The sequence below is a fragment of the Sturnus vulgaris genome, chromosome 5 (genome assembly GCF_052056855.1).
Source record: "Sturnus vulgaris isolate bStuVul1 chromosome 5, bStuVul1.hap1, whole genome shotgun sequence".
NCBI classification, from domain to species: Eukaryota; Metazoa; Chordata; class Aves; order Passeriformes; family Sturnidae; genus Sturnus; species Sturnus vulgaris.
This window is the reverse complement of record NC_142247.1, coordinates 27,115,609-27,139,779: the sequence shown is the minus strand read 5'-3', so window position 1 is coordinate 27,139,779 and position 24,171 is coordinate 27,115,609. Positions and strand designations below refer to the sequence as shown.

The window sequence follows — 24,171 nt, the reverse complement described above, 5'->3', positions numbered from 1 at the left end:
TCCATCATCAGATAGACTTTGGCATTGGAAGTCCAAGAGGCAGTCAGAGCACACCTGTAAAATGTGCCTAGGAAGGAGAATGGAAAGGCATACTGCATCCTGCCCAGCCTTCAGGAACAATCTTCCCTGCACAAGTATTGGAAGGAGAAGGCTGAGGAACTACTTGCTAGGGAGGCAGGCAAAGGTGTGGAAGGAAGCCTCCAGAATCAGAAGCTCAGCAGGGACCAAGGGCAAGTCTGGAGTCAAATTTTGACTGGACGTCTCCCTTTTGGCAGCTATGGCATCCCAGGAGGCAATAAAAGCAGCAGAGACTGAGACCCTGCTGCGAGGAGACATGGGGCTCCTCAGGGAACACTGAAAAGTGTTTCTGCCACAGGTAACAATCAGGCACCCAGCTCTGGCCAGTGAGATGCCACACTCCAAAAAACATATTCCCAAATGGTGTCTTTTAAACATTTAAATGTTTTAACTAGCGCCTTCTAAGGGCACACTAGCTGGCAATTCCAAAATGGTGGAGGTCAAACAGATGAGGCAGCAGACCAGCTTGGCTGAACAGAGCTCTCCCCCTGGGGAGAAAGGTCAAAAAAGGAAGGTGTGTGCCCAGTGGAAGCAATGTCAGGTCACACGATGGGCTGGTGTGGGAACAGCCGCCCCTCTATGGGGACAGTGGCTTCAGGGAGAAATGCCCTGGCATGATGGAGCAGACCCACTCTGGCATTCATCCTGGTTACCCCAGCAAACAGTACCCCAGTGGGAAAGCAAGGATCGTTTTGAAGGACCTGCTTCTGCCTTCTCCCCATGGCAGTGAAACAACAGCTTCACTTGTGATGCTCAGATCAGCTAAGGAGTTGATTGAACACCAGATCAAAATTATATACACTTTTTCTCCCTGAATGACAGAAAAAGGAATAGCATGTTGCCAAACTGCATCACCCCCCATCTTGGGAGAACAAACAAGCCTCCTGCCAAAGCATGTTGCCTCACTGGAACAGAAGTCTTGCCTCAGGAGTCTCTTATTCCTCAGGTTCCCAGCCATCAGCCCCAGTGCTAGATAGATGGCCATGTTCAGCCCCAAGGCTTCCTCCTCCAATTTCAGATCAGCAGCTCTGGACTGCTGGGCTTCATTTGCTGCAGGATTTCTGTCTCCATCCACCAGAACCGCTGCCTAAGCCACCCATGATCTGAACGCCCTTGTTCCAGACCTTTGTCCCTCTCCATGCTAAAGTAATTCCATACACAGAGGCACATAGAAAGGCATCCCCCCATCGCCACTTACATGATGTCTCTGTCCACTGAGCTTCTCTTAGGACTTCCTCCCATATTTCTTTTCACTTACTTGGCACTCTTCAATGCGAGTGCCAGTATTACAGGCTCACAACACATGTACCACATGGAGATTTCTACACCATGCCTAAATATGGAATTTCTAGGTGAAAATCCATGAACGGCTTCACAGCTAAGTGTCCCACATGCATCAACCCTCAGCACACTGCCCAGCTAACACACCCACCACAAACTAGGACAAACTGTTCCACATCTGCCCAGGACGACTACAGCAAAGGAGACTTTTGCCCCTTACATAAGTCGAGGTTTCAGTGGCTCCCTGTAGCAGCAGGCACCTTGCACTGTGCCTACATAAGCACGGTGGCTGCAGGCGAGGGAACTTGGGCAACGTCTGGGAAGCAGAAGGAGAAGGATCAGTGTCCAAAGTGCAAGAAGGGCCATGTTGCCATCGAACTCCAGCAATGCTGAGGCACCGAGATCCGTGCTGAGGTGACCGTCAGTCACCTCTATAGGAGCGTCAAAACAAAACTAAACAAATTCATCCAAGCCCTCATGGACACCCAAGCTATTCTAATAATAGCACAACAATCTGGGTGAGCTTAGCCCATCCAGTTATTTGTGCTGGTTAGAACAGCAGAAAGAATGAAAGGAAACGCAAGCCTGAGCCTGGCTCAGATTGTGGGGCTGGGCGTGGCTTGTTTTCTTGGTCATATGCAGCTGACTCGGTTATCAGCAAAGAGCACGCCCTCAGAATCGAAAGAGAAAGCAGATAACAGATATCTGGACATGATAAAACAGGCTGTGGCGACAGACACCAGCCAGAACAGCACCGGCAGCAGCCACAAACTCGCTTGTCTCCTACAACAGCACCACAGCCCTCTCCAGCGCCTTTCAGCTCCACACCCACCCAGATGGGCAGCCCGTAAGTATCCTCCTCTGACACCCCCACTTTTTTAATGTCACTGGCATTGGGGAGAACTGCCAGGAGAAGTGTGTTGCAGGGTGCAGATGTCTTGCAGGGTCCTTCCCCGCTGTAAGACGCTTTAAGGGCAGTTCCCCCACAGTCCGTTCCATTTGCCGCTGGTTGGTTTCTGTTTACCAGCAATCCTTAGCTTGTCGGTGACCTTTCTTCACCCATGGTTTCTCTGCAGCTAAGCCTGCCTCAGGGGGAAAGACAGATCGGATAGCTGAAGTGGGCAGGAGGTGAAGGGCCAGGACAGATGACATGGAGGAGAAGTGTCATGTCCAAAGCTTGACACTTTCCCATTATTCTTGTAGAGCATTTCTCTCCTCAGCAGCCAGGGAGAAGGGATGCAAGAAAGTCACGTTGTCTGGGGGGGCTGTTCAGTGCAAAAGGAAATGCCCATTGCCTCACCCCTTTGCACTCACTGCAGTAGCATCCACACGAATGCTCATCCCTGCACAGAGGCCAGATCCTGTGCCACAGCTGGGTGCCTTCCTGTCCCCTTACAGAGGAGCTCTGCCAGTCGCTGGCTGGAGGAAGGCACAGCCCCAGCTTGGGAAGGTTGCCCATCTGCCTTTGAGCAGCAGAGGAAAGGGTGTGCAGTCCCAAAAGCACAGAGGATCCCTAAGAGCCTTATCTCCCACACAAAGACCTCAGGGAGCTCCTGAGCCATTCGATGGGGCCTCTCTCTACTGGGGAGACTGAGACACAGAGCTCTCCTACGGTGAAACCCAGTGTTTCCATCAATGCCAGTCCAGGAACAAGGAGGCTGAATCCGGGCTGGGGTTCGCTGTGCCATGTTCAGGTTCCTCTTTCTTGCACCTTTGAGGAAGAGACACGGAGTCTCCCATCCAAAGGCACAGGCACCTCCTTAGAGGCAGTGAGGCCGCCTCTGTCATGAAAAACCCAAGCTGTACACTGGTGAGAGCTCTTTCCTGTTTGTCCCTTGCTTCTCAGCCAGACTGCTGCCAAACCCGCCTCAGTGATGAGCTGCAGAGCTCACAAATGTCCTATCTGTGGCTGCACTGTGGCAGGGTGACAGGTCTCAGCCTTCACTGCCTCCAGGCCAGTCACGAGTTCTCTATCCAGCTGGCACAGGGCCATCCCAGGATGTTTCTGGTCCTGTCAGTCACACATAGGGACAGGGATTTACCTACTGGGTTGGGCTGGGCAGAAGAGGCAGCAGGAGGCAAAGATGCCAACAATTTGGCAGTGAAGAGGGACATCACTGGGAAAAGATGTCCTTACACACATGAGCCTCAAAGCAGAGGAGAAGGCAGATATACCATGGGCTTTCCCCACATCCCCTTACATGCAGAGATCACACAGCAGCACAGGGTCTCGGAGGTGGCTGGCCTCCATCCCTGCCATATGTTAGCACAAATTTGATAGCCATTTAATTCTCTGTTCCCTCTCTAGTAAACTTCTGCAACTAGGACAATTTTTAATAGCTTTTCTATTTCATGGATACCGAGGCAGTGAGTGTGAGATGATTGAACAAAATGTCACATTTCTACAAGCCTGCCTTCCTTAGGAAACTGGTCAATACAACAGCAGAGCTTCCTGGGCGGGCAGGAGTAGGCTGAGCTGTAGTGGTCCCAGCCCTGAGGTCTAACAGAAATCCCTGGAGACCTGGTCAGCCAGCCAAGAGCTCCTTCCAAGTGCAGCCTGCTCTTCCTCTGAGCTCTGGGAGCACAGAGGACAGCACAGAGAACAGTGAGTGGTGTGAGGTGTGATGGAAAAGGGAGAGGAAAAGCAGCAATGTTTGGGTGCAAGAGACCATGTGTAAGACAGACAAACCAAGGGGCAATACTAGCGGCAAGACAAACTATGGTGAAATTACATCTGCTGGAGCTCTCATTCTGCAGCACACTCTGTGCCCAAGCATAGATATTTTCCTGGTTACTTGTGTCTTCCTTGCCAATTCAGAACAATGCGTGTCCTCCATGTGACATTCCAGTCCCTCCAGAAGCCTGTTGTGAAGAAGCCCTCCAAGGGACACCACAAGAAGTGAGGGAAAAGTGACCAGGCAAGTGGACAGGTTGGTGTCTGATGCTGTGACCTGCCCCCTTCTATGCTGTGTGTGTGTGCTGCTGCTGGGAGAATTTGGGACTGAGAAGCTTCATCTTTGTGCTCATTAATCAGAGGTGCCTCACTTCCAAGTTTCCAGAGACAGAGGAGGAGTGGGAAGGGGATGCTGAAAGGTCTCTGATCCAGCACCGCCACCAGGCACTGAGTACAAATTGAGTGGAATCTCTCCTGGCACTCTAAAAACTGAGAGGCTGTACCTAATCCACCTAATCTAGTTGGTGATGAACTAGGAGGACATCCAGCATATCATAGATTCACCAACTGTTCTGAACTGGAAGGGACTCAAGGTCCAATTCCTAAGTAAATGGCCCACACAGCATTGAAGAATGACATAGCACTGCGTAATAGGCAGTGGAAGGGGACAGCAGGGCCAATGTGAACTTCTTGAAGGAAAGTGGTAAATGATTCTCAGCAGATAAAGCTTGTCAGAAGGAGGAAGTCTTCTTTGCAAAGCCTCAAGCCTGAGGCTGGGCTTGAAGCCAAGGCCTCTGTGTTTATGCCTCTTTGCAGACCTGGGTGGACAGTGCTTCAATGCCATGTGGCTCTGCAGCCAGTGATACCCTTTCCTGATGCCACTTCCCTGTTTTTCAGCGTGAAGCAGAAGCCTGCAAGACAGCACTCAGCACAGTACACATTCCGGGGAGAGGAGCAGAGTCGGGTTTGCCACCCACTCTGAGAGAGGAGCAAAGTGGACAGCAGTCACAGGTGTGTCTCAGTAGTACCCATGTCCCTGGCCCTCAAAGGAAGGTGAGTGGCTGCAGGTGCATCCAGGGTGCCTCTCTGAGCTGGGCACCTGTCTGTCTGTGTAGGACACTGGGCCCCAGGCAACCCAGACAGAGGAGCACCATGTCTGCCAGCCTCAGTGGGTAGCAGAGCTGCAGGTATTCAGTCCTGCTGCACTTAGCAATCTACAGGCATGCAAGGACCTGCATGTTGAGCTCAGATGCTGGAAATGGGTTGTATCAATGGCACTGGGTGCCCCAGAGCTATGGGACAAGAGTAGGGAGGCAAGAGGAGCCCTGCAGTTCAGATCCTGTCATGTCTGCACTTTACTCAGTAGTCCAAAGATCACAAGGGATGTCCTTGTCGTCCTTGTCTGAAATAACAGAAAGAAAGGCATTATCCCAGAATAGTCCTCCTGTCCCTGGAGTTTGCTGACAAATGCCTCTTTTCCAGTCAGACCATGCTGCAAAGGGCATGTGTGGGGCTGAGTCATACTCTCCTCCCAGGACTGGTCTACACATGGGAGATCATTAAGCCACATTTGCTGTGACCAAAAGTGCATCAAATGCACCCCCTCAACCCAGTAACACATGTGCACCACAGCCCTAGGCAGGACTGAGACACTCCTGTTCTACTTGCCAGGGGAGTCCCTAGACCCCAGCCAAAAGGCTCAGAGCCCATCTTGAGAAGGGTGCCATAAGAGGCAACAACTGAGGGGTCCCCACTTTGTGTTTTGCAACAGGCATCCCCACAACAGTTTTTACCATGGTAGCAGGAGAGCTTACAGGCACCAGGATGGGTCTGCTGAAACAGAGGTGTACTGAGAACCTGCTCCATGTGCTGATTTTACTGGAGACTGTTGGGACCTTTGCCTTTATGTCCTATGCACTGGTGTATGAAACCGGAAACTTGGTGAACCTCCCTGACAAACGCATTGGCTTTTACAACTTCTGCCTGTGGAATGACACAGCTGCGGAGCTGCAGTGCCTGGACAACAAGCAGCTACAGGCAATGGGCATCAGTCTATTAGAAATAGCACTAGCCAGGGTTTGTGTGTATTCCTGCCTGGTCTTCATCCTCTTCCACCTCGTTTTTGTTTTAACTGTGAATTGCACTGGGCAGACAGAGGGGTGGAAGATGATCCGCATCATACCCCTCATCAAAATGATAGTCCTGTCTGCAGGCCTGGGTATGTTTCTTTTACAAACCTCACAATGGATTCATCCCTCTGATTTCACTGGAGGCTTCCTGGCACTGCTTGGGACACTGGCACTGCTACTGCTCCAGGTCCTCACTGCCACTGTGTACCTCAGCTGGGTCAAGTATACACATATGTATAAAAGCCACTTAAATGAGGAGGCCTTGCCCACTAAGATTTGACAGTGAAGAAGGTGCAAGAGCTATTAGTAACATGATTTAAAATAGTAATACAAAAACAGCTTTACTCCCTAGCAAAAATCTGATTCCCAGTCCAAAGGCTCATGTCAAGCCATGCTCTGGCACATTGCTGTGTGCAGCAATCCTGTATTAAGCTGGTAGCAGACACTAAGAGCCATAGCACAGCACAGAAGCTTCCCAGGTACAACAGCATGTAACACCCCTCAATGTGGGGTACAGCATCAAAGTGACAGCACTTCTGGGCCCCAAAGAGCAGTGAAGGTAGCAGAACCAGCACACAGTGGACACAACCCTCTGCCCATATGTAGTTGAAGTAAAATAGTTGCCACTATCATACAGTATGTGATTAATCCATAATTAACTAACAAAACGCTGTTATTACCTTTTCCTGTACTATATAACAAAGATAAAGGGACTTTAAAAACAGGATTTGCAGATTATGTTTAACTAGGAACTAACAAGTGTTGAGGAAAATGGAACCGAATAGGTAATTTCTTTGTAAGGCAACAGGATATAAATCACTTAAAATAACTAAGCAGCCAATCAACAACCTACCATCAAGGCTGTAAAGAAAGCCGTCTAGGACAATAGAGAAATAACACCAGAAAGAACCTGTTTTGTAGTTTGAAAACAAGGTAACAAACTGAACACGCACCAATTAAGAAAGTGCAATAAAAGGACAAGTGATGAAGACGATTAAACGACCACCAAAACCCCTGAAGGGGTTGTAATAACCCCTGAAGGACACTAGGTGGCAGGAAAGACTGAAATAGTTAACTTCTCTCGGTATCATCATTTTTCAAAACAGGCCTTTCATGTTATTGATTTGTCTGTGTAGTGAATATGTAACTGCCTTGTAACTAGAAACTGCATTAATTCCTCCAGTGGCTGGGAGAACTTATGCAAATAAAGAATGCCTGTTTAACAATGTCTTGGGGGAACTTTATCATGCTTGTATCCCCAAATCGTCTGCTCTGTTGGTGTTGAATATTGAGTTCTGCAGCTTTAAGACTGGTTCCAGGAGTGAAGGGGGAGAAAAGAGGTGCAGAGTTTGTTATCAGAGACTGCACTGGCTCCCCGCATCCTACACACAGACTGTGTTGTCTGCAGTGGAGAGCAAGACAGAGCTCTCCTTTGCTTTTGATTATATTTTCTGGCTAGCTGAGGCAAAGAAGTTCCCTGGACTGTGGGGTTTTTTTCCTTTTTCATGGAATTGTTCGAACTGCTCTGGACTGAAAACCCAGAAGAGCACCGGGAGCTCACACCTGTGACCCACCATGCCTGGCCTGGGCCACGGCATTTCCCAGCACCAGAGGGACTGAGAGCAGACTGAGTGAGCCGGGCTGCAGCCCACGGAAAGGACTCTTCTGAATCTCTCATCTCTGTGGAGTAGCCAGAGGTTTTGCTGTTTAGTAGTGTTCATTTTGGTGCTGGGAAGGGATTTGCCTGTTAAATAAACAGTTTTCTTCCACTTCTCTCCAAGGAAATATTTTTCCCGAACCAGGAAACCGGGGAGGGATTTCTTGAATCTGTTCCTAGAGGAACCCCATTCAGAGGTTTCCTCCCATATTTGCCCTAAACCAGGACAAACAGTGATGTCCTTTGCTGTTGAGTGAATTTGTTTCAAGGGACATCAGGGTCTGTTTTCTCTCTTGCTTCAGCCTTGGTGGGGATGAGGCTGGTGATGCTGATTTGACTGCTTCTTCATTTCAATACATGCTCTCACACCTGGCCTCACGTGGTTTGTTCGTCCCCTTTTTGGACTGGGAAGAGGATACTCAGTCCTCTTCAACCCTTCCTAAACCCCCATGCACGCTGCCACAGGGACAGCCCCCTCAGGGCAGTCCTGGTCCCTGCCTGTCTGCTCTGGCACATCTTCCCAGCATTGCGAGGGCTGCTGGAGTCCGGAGGCAAATTCAGCACCAGGCCCAATGGGAACAGGCTGCCAGGCCCCACTGCAGCTGTGACAGAGGGACCACAAGGACAAGGGAGCCCCCAAGGCTGAGCCATGACCATGTAGCTCTGCCAGCAAAGGTCTTCCGGATCAGCAGCTCCCTGCTCCCCTCCATGCCCAACACCGACCCACCAAAGGGATACCCACAGAAACCCGAATGTCCTCTTTATTCTGTCCGTGCTCTCAAATGTGAAACTGAAACGAACACATCCTAATCTGGAGCCAAATCGCACTGAGCTCAGCATAGAGTGGGGGAACTGAGTACCTCCTTCCTTTCCTCTCTGGCCTTCATGGGTACCCTACACAGGGCACCAACACAGCAGATGGATGCACAGCCCCCTCCAGGCCCTTCTCCCACCGTTCTCTGGGCCGCGGGAGGAAACACCCTCCCCACTGTGCCCTCTTCTCCTGGCAAGTCAAGAGAGGAGATGTTAGCTGAAAAAGATCTCCCTGACGTATTTCAGGACGTCGTCCTCAGAGTCCTCCCCGCCTGTCCTCTCTGCGACAGCACCAGCACCAGGACGGGGTGGAAGTGTCGGACCGTGGTCGCTGCCTCCATCCTTGGCCGTGCTTCCAGGAGCTTCGTTTGGTGTTGGCGGGAGCTCCTGCTCCTCTTCGCTCCGGAACCGGGCCTGCTCTTCACCTTCCTCGCACTGTAGATTATGACCACAGGGAAAACAACAAGCGCCGGCCGTGCGTGACTTCGCGCCGGCAGCACCCCAAGGAGCAGCAGGGCAGCCCAGCATCCCCGTGAGCCACGCCTCGCCAGGCCCCGGGCCCGCGGCTCTGCTCTGCAGCGCCCGGCAGGCTGCAAAGGCACCGGCGCTGCTGGGACACGTGGGACGGGCCCGGGAAAGCCGTGCGGCACCCGGCAGCGCCTTCCGACCCGCCCAGAGAGCCGCGGGCAGCAGCGTTGACTGCCGCCCTCCGCAGCCCAGCCGCCGGCCCTGCTCGGCTGCGGCCAGGGCCGCGTCCCCGCCCCCGGAGGTCCCGGCTCACCTCGGCCAGGACCGCCAGGGCCACCTCCAGCAGCTCCGCCTCGTTCATGCAGTACAGCGCCGCCGGCCTGGGCAGTGCACAGGGACGCTCAGCGCGGGCAGCGCCGGGGCTCGCCCTCCCGCCCGCCGCCCCAGCCCTGCCCCGCCCCAGCGGCGCTACCTGCGCCCCGCCGCCGCCGCCGCCCGCCGCCTCCGGGCCCTGGGGGACGGGGCCGCCGCCGCCCGCTCGTCCCCCGCCGCCCCCATCCAGGCCGGCAGCTGCCGCTGCCTCTGCCGCCCGCCCGCCGCCATGCCCACGGGGGCGGTGCCGCCTTCCGCCCGGCACGCCCACGCTGCTTCCCCGCCGACCGGGAGCGAAGGGAGCTGGAAGAGCGGCCCCGAGCCGCCCGGAAAGCCGAGCCACGACAGGGCCTCGTGTTTGATCTGGCAGGCGGGCGGTCAGCGAGGCCGCGCGTCCCTCCATAGCCCTTCAAGGAGCAAACGTGGCTCTGGGCCAGCTGCGGAGCAGACGCCACGTTCGGAACGACGCGAGCCAGCCCCCGGAGCGCTGCGGTACGGTCCCGCGGGGAGCGCAGGGCCCGGCAGCAGCGCTCGGCCGGAGCGGCGGGACCCGTGCCGGGAAGCGAGGAGAGAGGGGAGCCTGGGCCAAGGATGGAGTCAAAGCCCCTCCGGGAATAAAGCAACAATGTTGAGCATTGTTCTAGCAAACAACGTGATCATTCCTTCCCTCCGAGCTTCTAGCATAGTATCCATGCTGTGCTAATGCATCATTTTGCATAGCAGCCTTACGCTGGCGCTTGTTGTTTATGCTTCTTTCCCTGTATGAGGGTTTTTGTTTCGCTTTCAGACCTACTTCTGAAGCAAACCTGAAAGTAGTCTCTCTCCCAGAAATCTCAACAAATCCTCAGTGAGGAGTGGAAGATAACATTTGGAAGAGAGTAACATCCGTGGTAGTGGTCAAGGCCAGGCTGAATGGGGCTTTGGACCACCTGGGCTAGTGGAAGGTGATGGTGCCCATAGCAGAAAGTTGGAACTAGAAGAGCTTTAGGTCACTTCCAACCCAGACTATTCAAGAATATTGTAATTCCAAATTCCAAAACATCTATGCAATGTAGTCAACCCTGCAGGGCTTGGAATACAGCCACGATCTTTCTTGCCATTTGAGAGGCCAACAAAGGCTCCCATTTGAGAGCTCTCTAAACTCTCAGACTAACCCTGGGAATTCCTGAAGTCAGTACCGGAGCAGAGGAGAAATTAGCTCAGACTGGCATGAAGAACAGCAGCACCATTAGTATCACATCCCACTGAGGTGGAAACCCTCTACTTAGATGTCATTCTGGCAGAGGACCCGTTAGTCTTGGAGTCCCTTGAAATTAGTCCCTGGGGTTATCAGATGAGTGTCGTTAGCAGGAGCAAGTTACTCCACGGACAACAAGTACCTGGAGCATGAAGATTCCTGTAGTGAGGACTTCAGTATCCAGCGTTGTTGCTCCTGAACAGCTGTCTGTGAGTAGGGCTACCCATATGGTTCATGAATGGCTGTTCATTTTCCAGCAGTGCATGCTATGCCAAGGAACAACAGTGCCATAAACACCTCATACAAGCCAAGGACATAAGCAGCAGAAAGCTCCATGGCAATGTGGAAGCAGATGAAATATATCTGCTTAGTCCATTCAAAGATTATGCAATACCTGAGCACAGCACTTGCCCTGATGTTGGGGGGCTTAGGGGGAGAGACAGCCCTATACAGGGACAGACTGATCTTGGCCTCCCTTCACCTATCCACCATCAGGCAGCCCCTAGGCATTATGTAGGTTCTGAACTCCAACACGAGTATTTCAAAGTCTGACTCAGGATTTCTGCTCTGGCTGATGGCAGATACCTATGGCAAGTTAATGCAGTGCATATAAGGGAACGCAGCTGGTTTTTCTCCTGGATGTTTGGTTCACCCTGGTGTGCAGGTGTGGTGCTGGAAGCATCTGATGAAAACACAAGAGCTTTTTTTGCATGCAGGAGACTTGGACATCACTGCCCTCACCACCCTCCATGTTTTGCAGCAACTGCTGAACAAAGCATAGAGTTCAAATGCAAGGGAATATTTTCTTTTTATGGAAAAAAAATAAACAAATAAAAACAAACAAAATGATAACAACAAATGTCATACCCAAAGAATACTCTGGTTTCTCATCAGCCTTTCCAGTTGGAGTCATCTTATTGTCATGCACTGTGCTGCCTCATGCTTGCTTCCTCCAGCCTCACCTTCTTCTGCAGAACCCTGACATGGCCACAGCCTTTTAGCCACGTGCTACTCAAGACTCCCTAACAGAGGGAAGTCCAGCTGCCACAATGGATCAGTGGAGACTTCTTTTTCACTGCTGCCACTGATCCAGTCCCATACTGGCATTCTGTTGCACAGTGGTTTGGCAAATGTATTTATCAAGAGGCAAAAGCTACAATGAGAAGAGGGACTTTGCCTTTTCTCTCATGCAGTTTGTCCCTGTGAGTTAACACTGGTTTTGTCAAGTCTGTTGCTCTTTCCCCCTTCAGTATTGTCCACGCTAAGACTTTTGAGCCAGTAAGGTTGTTAATTTAATTTTCCCATCCATAGAAGCAGTGAGGCAGGTCCCGCAGTCCATGGCTGTGCTCCAGTCCACTGTGACAACAGGAGCTCGGTGTCCTCCCAGGGAAAGGCAGCTCTCCAGAACCTTTTCCTCACCATTTAACTAAAAAGAAGGAAAGCACAAGATTTTAAGGACGTAACTTCCTGCACTGGGGGCAATGCACCCAACATGGCAAGCAAAAGCCTGATAGAGACTCTGTATCTCTACGAGCATGCATATGTAAGCAGAAAATCAGAGAGACACTGACTTACACACACGTGAAAGAAAGGTTCCAGTCTCACTACAGAAGTGTTCTCAAGCAGCTCAACTTTTGACATCAGCTGAACTGCAGTAATTGAACAAGGCAGGCTAAGGGCATACACTGATGAGAAGCACATAAGCCTAAGCGACAGCTCATGTTAGTTCAGGTGCTCCGAGTGCCCCAGATGCAAAGTGAAAATTCCACCTAATCTGCCTTGCAAGAGCATGGGCATGTGATCAGTAACATTTGTTACAGAAACACAGAAATTTGGGCACCCGGAACCATTCAGCCTTACCCTTCATTTCATTTCAGTGCACAGTAAGGGAAGAGAATCAGGCTGGGTCTAACACAGAATCAGCAGGAACAGAAGACAGACTGAACACAAGCACCAATCAACAATCCTATATTTAAAAAGTACTTAAAACTTTGTCCTAGGCACTTGGACACTAAAAACTAAGCTTTAAGAAGGAGCTCCAGCTACACACATAGGACGCAAACACTTGCTGTACACCACACACTCCTAAATGCACACTGTGTGAAACTGAGCAGCAACTCTGACAGAGCAAGGAGGGATATATGCTGCTTAAGAACTTCCAGTGGCTGCTGCTGCACCCTTGTAATTAACAGCAGCTTGTATGGATACTTAAAGAGTACTCCCCATCACTTCTCACACTTACCTTAAAAATTACTCCCCCACTAGAAGAACATGTCAACATGTAATTGCCCTCAGAGTCAAAAGCAAAAAGCCGTCCTCGTGGGAACTGGACTTGCTTGTAGCCACTGTACCCGGACAGAACAAAAGGACCTGTAGCTTCCCTGGGAAGGTCATACTCAGACACCTTCAAGCCACTTTTATGGATATTCCACTGAATAAACTAGGAGGAGAAAAAGAGATAACAAAAGCCTATAATGAAATTAACTGGGATGCAAGTACAGTCGCCTTTTTTGCTTTTAAGCAAAATGATGGGTATTCCTCACAAACAGAAGATGGCATTTTAACATCCATATCTAAGTGGCTGTATTAATAAAACACAGGCTGCAAAGGCTGTAAGAGTGCCTTCTATCCAGGCAAAGATAAGCCCTGCCCTCCTCAAGCACTACTGTCTATGTGTCCTTCCACACTGCATGCAGGACTATGGTGAGAACTTGCTTAACTCCTCAGCCAAGGTCCGTCCCTGAGCCACACCTCTACTGCTGAAGCGTGAGGAACAGCAGAAATGGAAGTGTTTATTACAAACACAGCAGGGAGCTGCCGATGAGATTTATGCAAAGTGGTCAATGATCTGCTTCCCTGTGAATCCCAGATCTCAAACGTGGTGATCTCAGGGCAGAGAAAGGTCATCCTCACATGGACTATCGAGGAAACAGTTGTCACCAACAGTAGGATTTGCAGACAAGGTCCAAGACATGTCCAACCATTATCACATTTTCAGCCACTCATCTGCAGATTTAATGGAAGCAGGGTGGTCCTGCACACCTAAGACTGCAGTTAGCAGCCCACATTTAATCCAGAATCTGAGTGTATCTTTATGATTGTCCCCACCATATGGAGAAGACTCCAGGAGTGATCTCTCTGCCAGTTGACCACTAGGAGGTAATCCACATCCATAGCCTACCTTGCCATCCTCGCCTATGCTGTAGACTGTGTTCTCATCATAGCTGAACTCGACGGAGTAGACTTCCCCATCATGTGCCTTCCAGCTCATGGCGCACTCATGCTGCTGCATATCTGAGGGGAGAACCAGTACTGAACACTCCTTGTACTCACACAGAGCTGAGGTGAAGACAGGGAGGCCTTTTATGTTCCTGAGGTCTCTGTGACAGTCCTCCAAACCAGTCTGTGAGAGCCCAATCCAGTCCCAGTACTCTGTGCTTACACTCCTGCTTTCACTTTTTCAAAAATTATTTTAACTACTTGACCTTAAGGGCCACTCACATGCTCACTGTCTACTGCAGGCATTCTGCATCCAAGCACCACTGGCATCCTTCCTCCCCTTGTTATCCTGCCCATCGTCCCAGCTGCTGACAGCTCTGTCCTCCCAAAGACCTGGGACTGCATCCTCCACCTGTGCCAGGAGCACATTCCCCATTCAAAGGCAGGAGGCCTGAACTGCCTTCATTGCAAGGATAGGCTGAAGAGGACAAAAACCTGAGAAACAGAAATTGCTTCCAGAAGGAGGACTGATGTGAAGCCCTTGCATTTAAATGGAAGGTCTCACATTAATTGCTTTCCTCATGACTCAGCCTCTAGTATCTAGTGGCACAGCACAAGACCACATGGCTTAAAGGTAAATTTACCCTCCAGCAGGAGAGAAACAACAAATCCAGCAGCATTACCAGGGTCTCCAGCCAATATCCTCCAGAAAAAGTCCATGTCAATTCACTCTCGAGAGCTCCTGAGGAGAAAATAGCTTCCACCTTGGTCTCCAAGCATATCCTACATCTGCCTCCCTGCTAGGGGCATCCAGCTGAGGACTAGGGGCCACCTCATTCCTCAGTTTCACAGAAACATTTAAGTTAGAAAAGACTTCCAAAATAATCAAACTCAACTGTTACTTTAACACTGCCAAGTGCACCACTAAACTATACTCCTAAGTGCCACATCTGTAACATCTTTTAGTACTTCCAGGGATGGTGACTCCAGCACTTTGCTGGGTAGCCTGCTCCAGTGCTTGACAATCCCTTTGGTGATGGAAATTTTCCTAATATCCCATCTAAATCTCCCCTGATGAAGCTTGAGACTGTTTCCTCCTATCTTATTCCTTGTTACCTGGGAGAAGAGACTGACTCCAACCTGGCTACAACCTTCTTTCAGGTAGTTGTAGAAAGCAGCAAGGTGTCCCCTCAGTCTCCTTTTCCCTAAGGTAAAGATCACCAGCTCCTGCAGCCACTCCTCATGTGCTCCAGACCCATCACCAGCTTTGGTTTTGTTCTTTGGACACGCTCCAGCCCCCAGCGTCTTTCATGTAGTGAGAGGCGCAAAACTGAACATGCTGTTTGAGGTGCAACCTCAGCACTGCCAGGTGCAGGGGGATAATCATCTCCCTCATCCTGCTGGCCACACTATTTGTGATACAAGCCCAGGTGCCAGTTTTGGCCCCCTGGCCTCACAGCTGGCTATCAACCAATATCCTCAGATCCCTTTCCACCATACCAAAGAGACGAACAATCCCATCTGCAGCCCCGGTGACCAGAAGGTTGCCATTGTGGTTGAAGGCTGTGCAGTTAATAGCAATGGGCTCAGGCTCCAGGGAGAACTGCAGCTGGAAAGGAAAATCTGCATTAATGCTGAGAAATGGAGCTAAGGGTGCTGAAAAGCTAAACTCCAGGGAAAGGAAGGAAGAAAGAAAGAAAAATGGTATTTAGTAACAAGAACTCTGGTTTGGAGCCCTACACCTCTAATGACTACAAACTTCAATGTCTGGCAGCAGCATTTTACTGTGACACTAAACCAGCAATTCACCTCAGCCAAGCCACAGCTTTCTTGGCCATGGCCTCAAGGTTGCAAAACCAGCTTCTGGCAGGCATTAGCTTGAGTATGTTGCTTTCTCCAACATGTCGGGGACAGCACTTCACTGAAAAACAGGGAAGGCAAGGGAAACAGCAGCAACGAAAACCCTTCAGTACAGCTCAACTGGAGAAAGCCTGAGCAAAGCATCATTCAATCCACTTGGGATAGTTCCAGTCACAAACTGTGCAGCCAGGACAGAAACAAGGCCATGGACTATTCTGAAGAATTCTTTAGAAAAACCCCAACACACCAATGAAACAAAAAAACTTCACCCAATCCAGCAGCTACTTACATTATTTATTTTTATCCTGAATGTGACAGAGGGGAAAAGGAGGAAGGAGGAAAAAGAACGGTGTTGAAAAGAAAGTCAGCATAATTTAGAAAGAGGATTCCTACACATTGAAAAAGAAGACACTCATTCTCAGCAAGCAGACTGAGAAAGTAGAGAAACCCAGCAAGTACCTGCTGTTTCATTGTCTTAGTGTCCCACAGTAGCAGCTTCCCAGGAACTTGGTTCATGCTTTTGCCCCCAGAGTTGATTACTGAGAAGTCAATGTGGGAGACGGGGCTCTGGGCTGCGGCAGAGCAGACAAAGGAGGCACCACTTGGGCTGCAGGCAAGCGAGAGGATCCTGAAACACAGGCACATGGTCTGAATCACCTTTCTTCTGCAGCTGCCTCAAGCACAACACTCACCTATGAGCTCGCCCATTAAGACCCCACAAGACAGGGTGCACTGTTAAAGGAGGGCAGGATTCATGTGCAGTTTTACACTGCTCAGGCAGAGACTTCTCTCTAGAAAAAGGCTAGATAGTCCTGTAGCTGCAGAAAAGCAGCAGGAACATTGAGATGCTCACTATTAAAACCAACACCATTTATTTCTATTTATATATAAAAAACAGTATTCCAGAGTTACCTGGGCATGTCTTCATCAATGCTGATTTCACAGAGATTCTTCTTGGCTTCTGTGTCATAAAGACGAACTGTCCCGACCCCGCTGCCAAGCAATAGCTTGAAACCAGCAAGGAAGTAGATGGAAAGAGTGTAAGTGAGCAGTATAATGATGCTGGCCAACAACCACCAAGACTCAGTAATTTTTTTTATTTATGCTTTCAGGCTAAATATTACTCCATTATGGTACATCCTGTCTTCTTGTGCAATCACACTGAGTAGGACTACCCCAAAGCCACAGAAGTCAGAGTTAAAAACTCTGCTTCCCAGTGAGAAAAAGATCTAATAGGCACCAGGGTGGCATAAACACCACTTTCTAGATCATGGCTCAACCCTATAGGATGCCAAACATGTATGGAGTCTCAATATCTAGGGGTCCAAGAAAAGAGAAGCAGGCAGAAGCCAACTCCTTCCACTCATGGGAGGGCGAAATCATCCAGAAGAACTCACATGTTTTATCAGTGGTGTTACAATTTCAGTTACATTTTAAGTCATGGAGAGATGTATTATAAAAGAAAATTTAGCAAGCCAGGTCTTTGTCACTTCAGTGCCTAATTTGCTGTTGAATCCTACATGTATTTCAGAATGAAGAATTTTTCTGTTAGCAAGAAGGAAATAAATTCCACAAAACAGAAGAAACATCATCACAACAAACAAAGCACAACAAATGCATCAACAACTTGCTTTCTAAAAGCAAAAGAAGAGACAAGCTGTAGCACCAGCTCTTCACAGCTGGCATTTTGGGGTTAGTAAGCCACACGTTGTCAGTGTCAAAATGCAAAAAATATGGCCTCATTTGCAGGCCAGCCTTCTCATACAGCCCTGTGTGTGCCAAGCAACACTAGCAACAGTTCCAGGACTCAGAGGAATGCATATAAGTTAAGGCTCCTCTCTAGTAACAGAACTAGAGAAAAAGGGATATGGGAAACATTTAAACTGCCATGTTATTTAAACAAGCTCCAAGCTCCTTAAGCACACACGGGCCCCCAGCTCTTAAGACACCAGTCTAAAACTGGCTATGGAGCTTTTTTCACACCTGCACAAGTAAAATGCCACCCCCACAACCCTGTTTCCCCTTCTCTGCTGCTGGCTCAGGGTATGAGTAAAGCTCTCTGCTGCAGGCCTCCCACAGGCTATTGTACTTGGTTGCCTCTGCCTGTTTTTACAAGTTGCTGTGTGATCTGTGTGAAGACGGGCATTTCTCTCAAAGGCACTACTTCTATCCTGCAGCTGTACCCACACTGCAGCTTGGGAATCTCTGTTTCAGGGCAAGTGGTGGTGAATTCCTTGCTCAATACAAAGCAAAGCATACACTCCCCACTGTAGTTTTTCTTAGACCCTAGAGGCTTTGGTTCCCTGTGTGCCACTAAAAGTGGAAACTAACTGCTGCCCCAATCTCATCCACAGTACAGCTGTCTAGAAGTGAACATGCAACATGTAGCAACACAGCCCAAATCATCTGCTGCACTTCCACACGCAGACTACTCACCAGCCGATCCCGCTTGGTGGCCCATTCCAGGGACAGCAATGGAGATTTGGAAATGGATGAAGCTTTCGTTTGCATTATGGGGTTAAAAGACCAGACTTTGATGACCCCATCCACATCCAAGCTGGCCACCCTCCGTCCAGAACAATCAACCCTGTGTGTAGAATGAAACTGATGGGATATTTTTCTCCCTCAAATCCTTAGATGCAGCCCACTAATCCTTCCTTTCCTAGCCACACACCAGTTCCTTCTGCAGGAATTAGAACTTCTTTGCACTACTTTCTGCTCACTTCAGAATAACTGCCACAACGAAGCACACTAAGCTCCAGACGTAAAGCGTAATGCCCTTGAGCAATACCTGCTTTCCAAGGGAGTTTCTTCCTGGCTAGCACTGCCCAATCACAAAAATCTCTGTCCATTCTCTCTGCACAAGCTACATGCTATTTTCAGTCACGCTGACTTGACTGCCCTACAACTGAGAGTATACATCCAATGCACTGGACAGAACAGAGCCAGGGAGAAAGAGGCCAGACACAGCTGATCCTTCTGCAGAGGTTTCTACAAGACAACCCTCTCCTGCCAATGCATTACTACCTGCAGTACATGATGGATGAATGGTGCTCCCCATACTCCTCTTGGCTCAGGACGATGAAAGGCTGTTCCTGCCGAGTCCCCACAGCCTCTGCACTGCTGCCAGGCATTTTGGTTGAAGTCTCTGTTTGCTCAGCATGCAGCTCTGAGCATGGTTCTGACTCAGCTATGCTAGTATCTGTTTTCTTCTCAGCACTTTGGCCCTGAAGGAAGAAATCCTGTGTGAAATACAAGGAAGCAGCTCCATATCAAGCTCCTCAGCTACCCCAGCCTGCTGGGAGAAAAAAAAAACAAAACAAAAAAAAAAAAAAGCAGCTGCAACGAAACAGAAGCACTGTCAGCCCAACACTCCTTCTGCCCGTACAAGGACCATGTGTTGCACAGCTGCATTATTTAATATGGCCTGCTTAGTTGTTGAGTCCCTTATATCCCTCTCCATGTGCCCAGCTATACACTTGCTATACACTTTCCTGTAAGAATTAAAAGAACCACAACATTTCTAGAATAGCTCAGCCATATCTGAGGCCCATTTACATGCCATCAGAGCATAGATTCACAAATAAATCAACACATTGCAGGGAATTCTTGCATTCAGCAATATAAGTTAAGTCTGTATTATATGCAGTTCAGCAAACCTGCACAAAAACTTGGCTCTCAAGCCCCAGTGGATGGATTATCTTCATCTGACAGAGATTTAGATTGTGCAGAGATTTAGACTGAGCCACCACTGCAGCCAACTGATGACAACAGAAGAGCTGACACATGAGTCCAAAAGCTTAAAACCCAATTTGACAGGGCAGACAGAACAAATGGAGTTTTAGGAGGTGATGGTACCTGGACGAGACAAGATCTGCACTGCAGAAATATTTGGAAGCAACTTAGTCTTCCCTTGCCACCCAAAGTAGAACAAGAAGCAGATACAGCACATAAGGTGGTAAATCATCTGCTAGCATTCTTTTGATAAACCATTCTCTGAAACTGAATATCCCCAAAATGGCATTGGTATTGATTGACTTGAATTTCTGTTCTGTAACACATGCTTGCCTAATTTACAGTAGCTTCTCATCAGGACCAGTGGATCAAGCACTGCATAATCAAATAATCTGAAATCACGAGCTGGAAAAGATTAGGAAATAAATCCAAGAACTATTCTGCTAGTTAATGCGGGGAGGTAACAACCAGGGAATGACAGTCATTGAAAGAAACAGTGTCACCTTTCAGTTTCCTTTTTGCTCACATGCTTTGAGTATAAGAGAAAGTTAAAGAGTATCAAGCTTCCCCAAAAGCACAAGGACCAATCTTTACACAGCACAAAAAACACTGCCTTAACCTGGAAAACTGTAGAAAAAGGAAAGTCATAGGAAACTTACTGGGAAATTGGGCTTTGTAATTTTCCAACCAATGCTGAAAGTGTTTTAGATGAACCATGAATAAAAAAGTTCTCTCAAGGCCTTGAATGCTGAGTGATAGAGTAACATCTCTTTAACCAGCTCTCCCACACATTGGCCAACAGGCAACTGTCCCTCAGCACTGTCTCTCCACAAGGCAAATCTCATACAGACAAAATAACAACAGCTGAGATGCTGCCTGTGCTCTGTATTTTTTGACAACATGGCTGAAAGCCAGACAGCACACAGGTGAACAGAAGTAGTGTGCTGTCCTTCAGCAGTTAAAATCCAGGACACAGTTTTATTATTTCATTAGATTTTAAAGTAGGGCATAGCCCCCAGGAAAAACTGTAACAATAAAGTACAAAAAACTCCAAAAAGCAAATGTTACTAGGAAAGCAACTTCCATTCCTATCCAGAAAAATTTTCTATTCATTTTCATTGTCCCATACAGAGCCTGCATAAATCAGCACGACAACCTACAGGAAGAGAAGACACTTCAGCTGGATGAGGAAGTCAAGTTCATTACCACTGAGAAATGGGAATTTTAACGAGGTATTTGAATACAACCACTAAGAGTGAATGAAACCTTAAGGAAGACTCAGGACCAAAGGCTGTTGAAGAACATGAAGACAAAAGACAACTCTTCTTCTATTTGAAATGCCAATACTGATTAACTTCCAGGGACACAGAAATAAACCAAGTGAAGGAAGAGTTGATTAACTACAGACATTAACCTTTGATACGGTTATTTCTGGCTAGCAATTCCAAAGCTTAAAGGAAACACTCGGACTTGTTTTACCACTTTGTTTTACAGAAATATAATCCTTATGCTTCCCAGCCTTGCAGTGCTGACCAGTACCTGGAAAGTCCCTTTTGACAACAGCTCCTTCCTTTCTTTCCCATGCTCTTGCAAACGCTTCTGCCGCTGCTGCAGGGAGCTAGACTCGCCTGCCACTAAACCACTGAAGTGGCTCTTCCCATCCTTACAGCTCACTGTTCCTTCTTTTCCTTTGGCACTCTGGAAGACAGAGAAGTGATTGGGCAAAGTTATGCTTCTAGTAGGCCGCTGAACAAAGAGCAAAAGAAGCAGCAAAGCAACCAAGCACCTGCAAGGGCTCCACAAGCTCTTAGAAAACAACAGCAGTTCTTGTGCTGCATTCAGGCCCAGCATACATTTGCAAGGCAAGAAAGGACATTTAATTTTTCAGGAGGAAGTAAAAGCTTGAGCAGTTCCCTGCTGCAAATTAACTCCTTGGAGACTGAGCAACTTTCAGGTGAGAATTACCTGGTGATTTGTTGGTTCTTTCTTCCCCAGCAGCATACTGCCAGTCTGCATTGGAGAAGCCCCAGTTGAATGGGTTGGTCTGGGAGGGCCCTTTTTACTTTGGGAGAGAAAAGAGGACAGAAAGCCCCCCCGGGACTGAAGAGAATGTGCTGTGTTCCTCTGATGGCAGGTCATATCACTAATGGAAAAAACAAAACACCAGCAAATAGAGTATGAAAGTGTAGCGAGGCAACCTGATCAAAGATCACCCAATTAAGTGAAATGGTAGCTGTTTGAACCACTGGAAGACAGACATTCATTTCCAAGCCAGTGCAACACTAAAAGACTATTTGAAAATATCCTGTTAGTGCCTGGAGCACCTCATTATAGCTACTGTAACCAAAAGCTTTCTTCTCAGAGATGCCACTGAGACAGCAAGCTCAAACTGTTGCTGAATCCCCTGAAGGACCACCTAAAACTCCTTCCACTCCATCTGGTTTGTTTAGAAAGACCCTAAGGGTAAGGCATGGGAATTCAGATTTCAGTAGAACTTTTCAGATGGGCTTCCCAATTCAAAGCATAAAACAGACCTACTTTGAGAAACATTCAGCTCCAATGTTTTACTGAAACATTGATAATCAGCAAGTTATGTTCAACAATTTTACAGCAAAGGCCCTCGATATCTCAGAATCCAGACCCAAAGAAAATAAGAGCTACAGCCCATTTCTATGGCTATAAACACCTCCTTTCTCAGTCCACAATGCCAAGAGCAGCAGCTGCTTCCCAGAACATAACTGTCTGACCTCACTCTGCTACAGCTTCCTCTGAGAGCAGAATGACAGCAAAGGCAAGGGGAATACAATAATCTTCACTGTCTCTATCCACTCTTCAAGGATGAAACCATTCTACTAAAGCTGGGCTTTGGGTTAAATAAGCAACCAGAACTGGCCTCCCAGACTAAGAGATAAGTTGCACATGCAAGAAATGCCACTTCTTAAGCAAGTTTTTCTAATTCAAATGGACAAAAATAAATACAGGAATAAATTACCCCATCCCTCATGTCACACTCCTCCATACATGCAGATAGCATCAGGACTTTCCACGTAAGTTTTTTTGTAACTATCATAAACTAAGTTCTGTAGCCTGTCCTGTGCAAAGACTGCAGAGCAGTTATCAAGATAGTTCAATAGACAATTAAGTCTATTTAATCAAATTTTAGATTAAAACATTTTGTGTGTAGTACCTGCTACAACTTCTATCTGTCACTGGCAACAGAATAACTTAATCAATCCTACTCCTGTCCTGTACTGGGGGTAAAACAGAAAAAGTTAAAGAAGCTCTATCACTGTGTATGTTGCCTAATTTCCGGAAATAGGCATAAAATAGATGTAGCCATAAAATGCACTTTTAACTGCAGCAAATTCATGGGGAATTCTGTGCATAGCTGAGCCTCACTGAAGAGAAGCTCCTTTTCCCTTGACTTTGCAAAAGCAAGAAAACATCCCTGTGTAACAAGAATCCCTTTGGGTGATACAGTAACAGTATCTACAAAACAACACAGGGCATTCACCTATGGCACTGCAGGCACTCAAGTAAATTGCAATCAAGAGACAATCCACTTCATTTGAGCAATACTGTAGATGACCAGAATATCTTGGTTCAATGCTGACACCAGAGCAGAATCACTTCTATGTGTGCTTGGGCTCTCACTGGTTTGCAAGAACCTCCCAAATGATGGGAGAGACACCTGTCATGAATTCCATTAAACCTACCTAGGTCACCAAAATTTCTGCCTGGATGTCTTTCTGCATTGAATCCCAGGGCAGGGGACATGGAAATGACCCTCCAGGAAGCTTCCTGACCCAATAAAATTTGCAGAGCCTGTCCCCAGCTCTTCTCTTGCAGGCACTCACAGTTCAGAGTCCCCAAGTCGATCCATGTTGGCCACATATGCAGGCAACTTGTGATGCATAACTGCTTGTTCCACCTCCAGTTCCTCTTTCTTCATGCGGGAGGATTCAGCCTGCAGAGCAAACAGCTACAAAAAGAGCCAAATAAACACAGGGTCACTGAGATTCACCTCCTTCCCACTCACTGAAGTTGTTTACTCCTTTTATTTCAACAGCTCTAGAAGGGCGGGGAAGGCAAAAAGTTGCTCTGACCGGCTGAGCACCACATTAGTCCAATTAGTCAAAACAATCAGGACTTGAAGCACGTGAAACTGGAGTCTACTTAAAACCCTTCACTCCTCAGGCTGTGGCTGTGGGGACATTAGTGGTGCTGGGAAACAAGAGCTGGGCAGGGCAGAGCTCACCAGTCTCTCTCGGTGCTGGCAGTTTGAGGCCAGGGCAGTGCAGGAGCCTAGAAGGTAATCTTCTCACAGCCAAGGGTTTGCTGAACTGGCAGGGTGCACCAAGGTCAGTGAAACCAGGTCACCTTGAAATCCAGCTCCATACCCTGTGCAACTCCTTCCCAAGAATGACAGTGAGATTTATCTCCACATTATGGAAAAGGAAAACCATCTCTTTTTCCCTTTAGCAGAGAGAAACCTCACGATGCAGTTTTCTGAACAGACGTGGTTTATGCCTGTGACTCTTACTCACACAAAGAGTTCCTCAGGCTTTTCTGTTTCTGTACATTTGTTTTTCAGATATGTTTCTTTTTAACATAGTATTTAAGGAAAGAAAATAGAAGAAGAAAAATG

The 24,171-nt window shown here is 48.3% G+C and overlaps 3 protein-coding genes across 15 annotated transcripts in view; 1 reads left to right on the top strand and 2 right to left on the bottom strand.

The window, feature by feature from the left end:
* Window positions 1-1,981: 1,981 nt before the first annotated feature.
* Window positions 1,982-20,672, top strand: LOC148223603 (transmembrane protein 140-like). Of its 13 annotated transcripts, none has more exons than XR_015803840.1 (4): window positions 1,982-2,206; window positions 4,178-4,289; window positions 4,931-5,086; window positions 20,655-20,672. XR_015803840.1 is itself a non-coding variant. In XM_088165143.1 (4 exons), the coding sequence occupies exon 4, from the start codon at window positions 5,828-5,830 to the stop codon at window positions 6,440-6,442; it is 615 nt and encodes a 204-aa protein (XP_088021269.1). In that variant the 5' UTR covers window positions 1,982-2,206; window positions 4,178-4,289; window positions 4,931-5,044; window positions 5,805-5,827; the 3' UTR covers window positions 6,443-7,390. The 13 variants fall into 13 exon arrangements, 8 of the variants coding, with proteins under 8 accessions (XP_088021269.1, XP_088021270.1, XP_088021271.1 ...); XR_015803842.1 differs by lacking the exon at window positions 20,655-20,672 and adding an exon at window positions 8,122-8,192 and having other exon boundaries at window positions 4,931-5,044; XR_015803839.1 differs by lacking the exon at window positions 20,655-20,672 and adding an exon at window positions 8,122-8,192.
* Window positions 8,563-11,349, bottom strand: LOC148223604 (uncharacterized). The gene is given in 3 exon segments (XM_088165159.1): window positions 8,563-9,412; window positions 9,414-9,480; window positions 9,573-11,349. Coding segments are annotated over 3 exon segments (765 nt in total). The 5' UTR covers window positions 9,704-11,349; the 3' UTR covers window positions 8,563-8,845.
* The window catches only part of WDR91 (WD repeat domain 91), an 18,277-nt gene continuing 5,604 nt past the window's right edge, over window positions 11,499-24,171 (bottom strand). The window contains exons 5-15 of the mRNA XM_088165142.1: window positions 23,381-23,505; window positions 21,489-21,666; window positions 21,063-21,221; window positions 18,816-19,015; window positions 18,225-18,375; window positions 16,701-16,795; window positions 16,248-16,416; window positions 15,429-15,537; window positions 13,891-14,003; window positions 12,952-13,149; window positions 11,499-12,135 (exon numbers count right to left, since the gene is read on the bottom strand). Of these exons, the coding sequence (XP_088021268.1) occupies window positions 11,971-12,135; window positions 12,952-13,149; window positions 13,891-14,003; window positions 15,429-15,537; window positions 16,248-16,416; window positions 16,701-16,795; window positions 18,225-18,375; window positions 18,816-19,015; window positions 21,063-21,221; window positions 21,489-21,666; window positions 23,381-23,505 (1,662 nt within the window). The 3' untranslated portion in view covers window positions 11,499-11,970. The remainder of the gene's footprint in view (window positions 12,136-12,951; window positions 13,150-13,890; window positions 14,004-15,428; window positions 15,538-16,247; window positions 16,417-16,700; window positions 16,796-18,224; window positions 18,376-18,815; window positions 19,016-21,062; window positions 21,222-21,488; window positions 21,667-23,380; window positions 23,506-24,171) is intronic.

Excerpts from the sequence above, each read along its gene's own strand:
- LOC148223603 (XM_088165143.1), top strand. The coding sequence starts at position 5,828 with ATGGTAGCAGGAGAGCTTACAGGCACCAGGATGGGTCTGCTGAAACAG.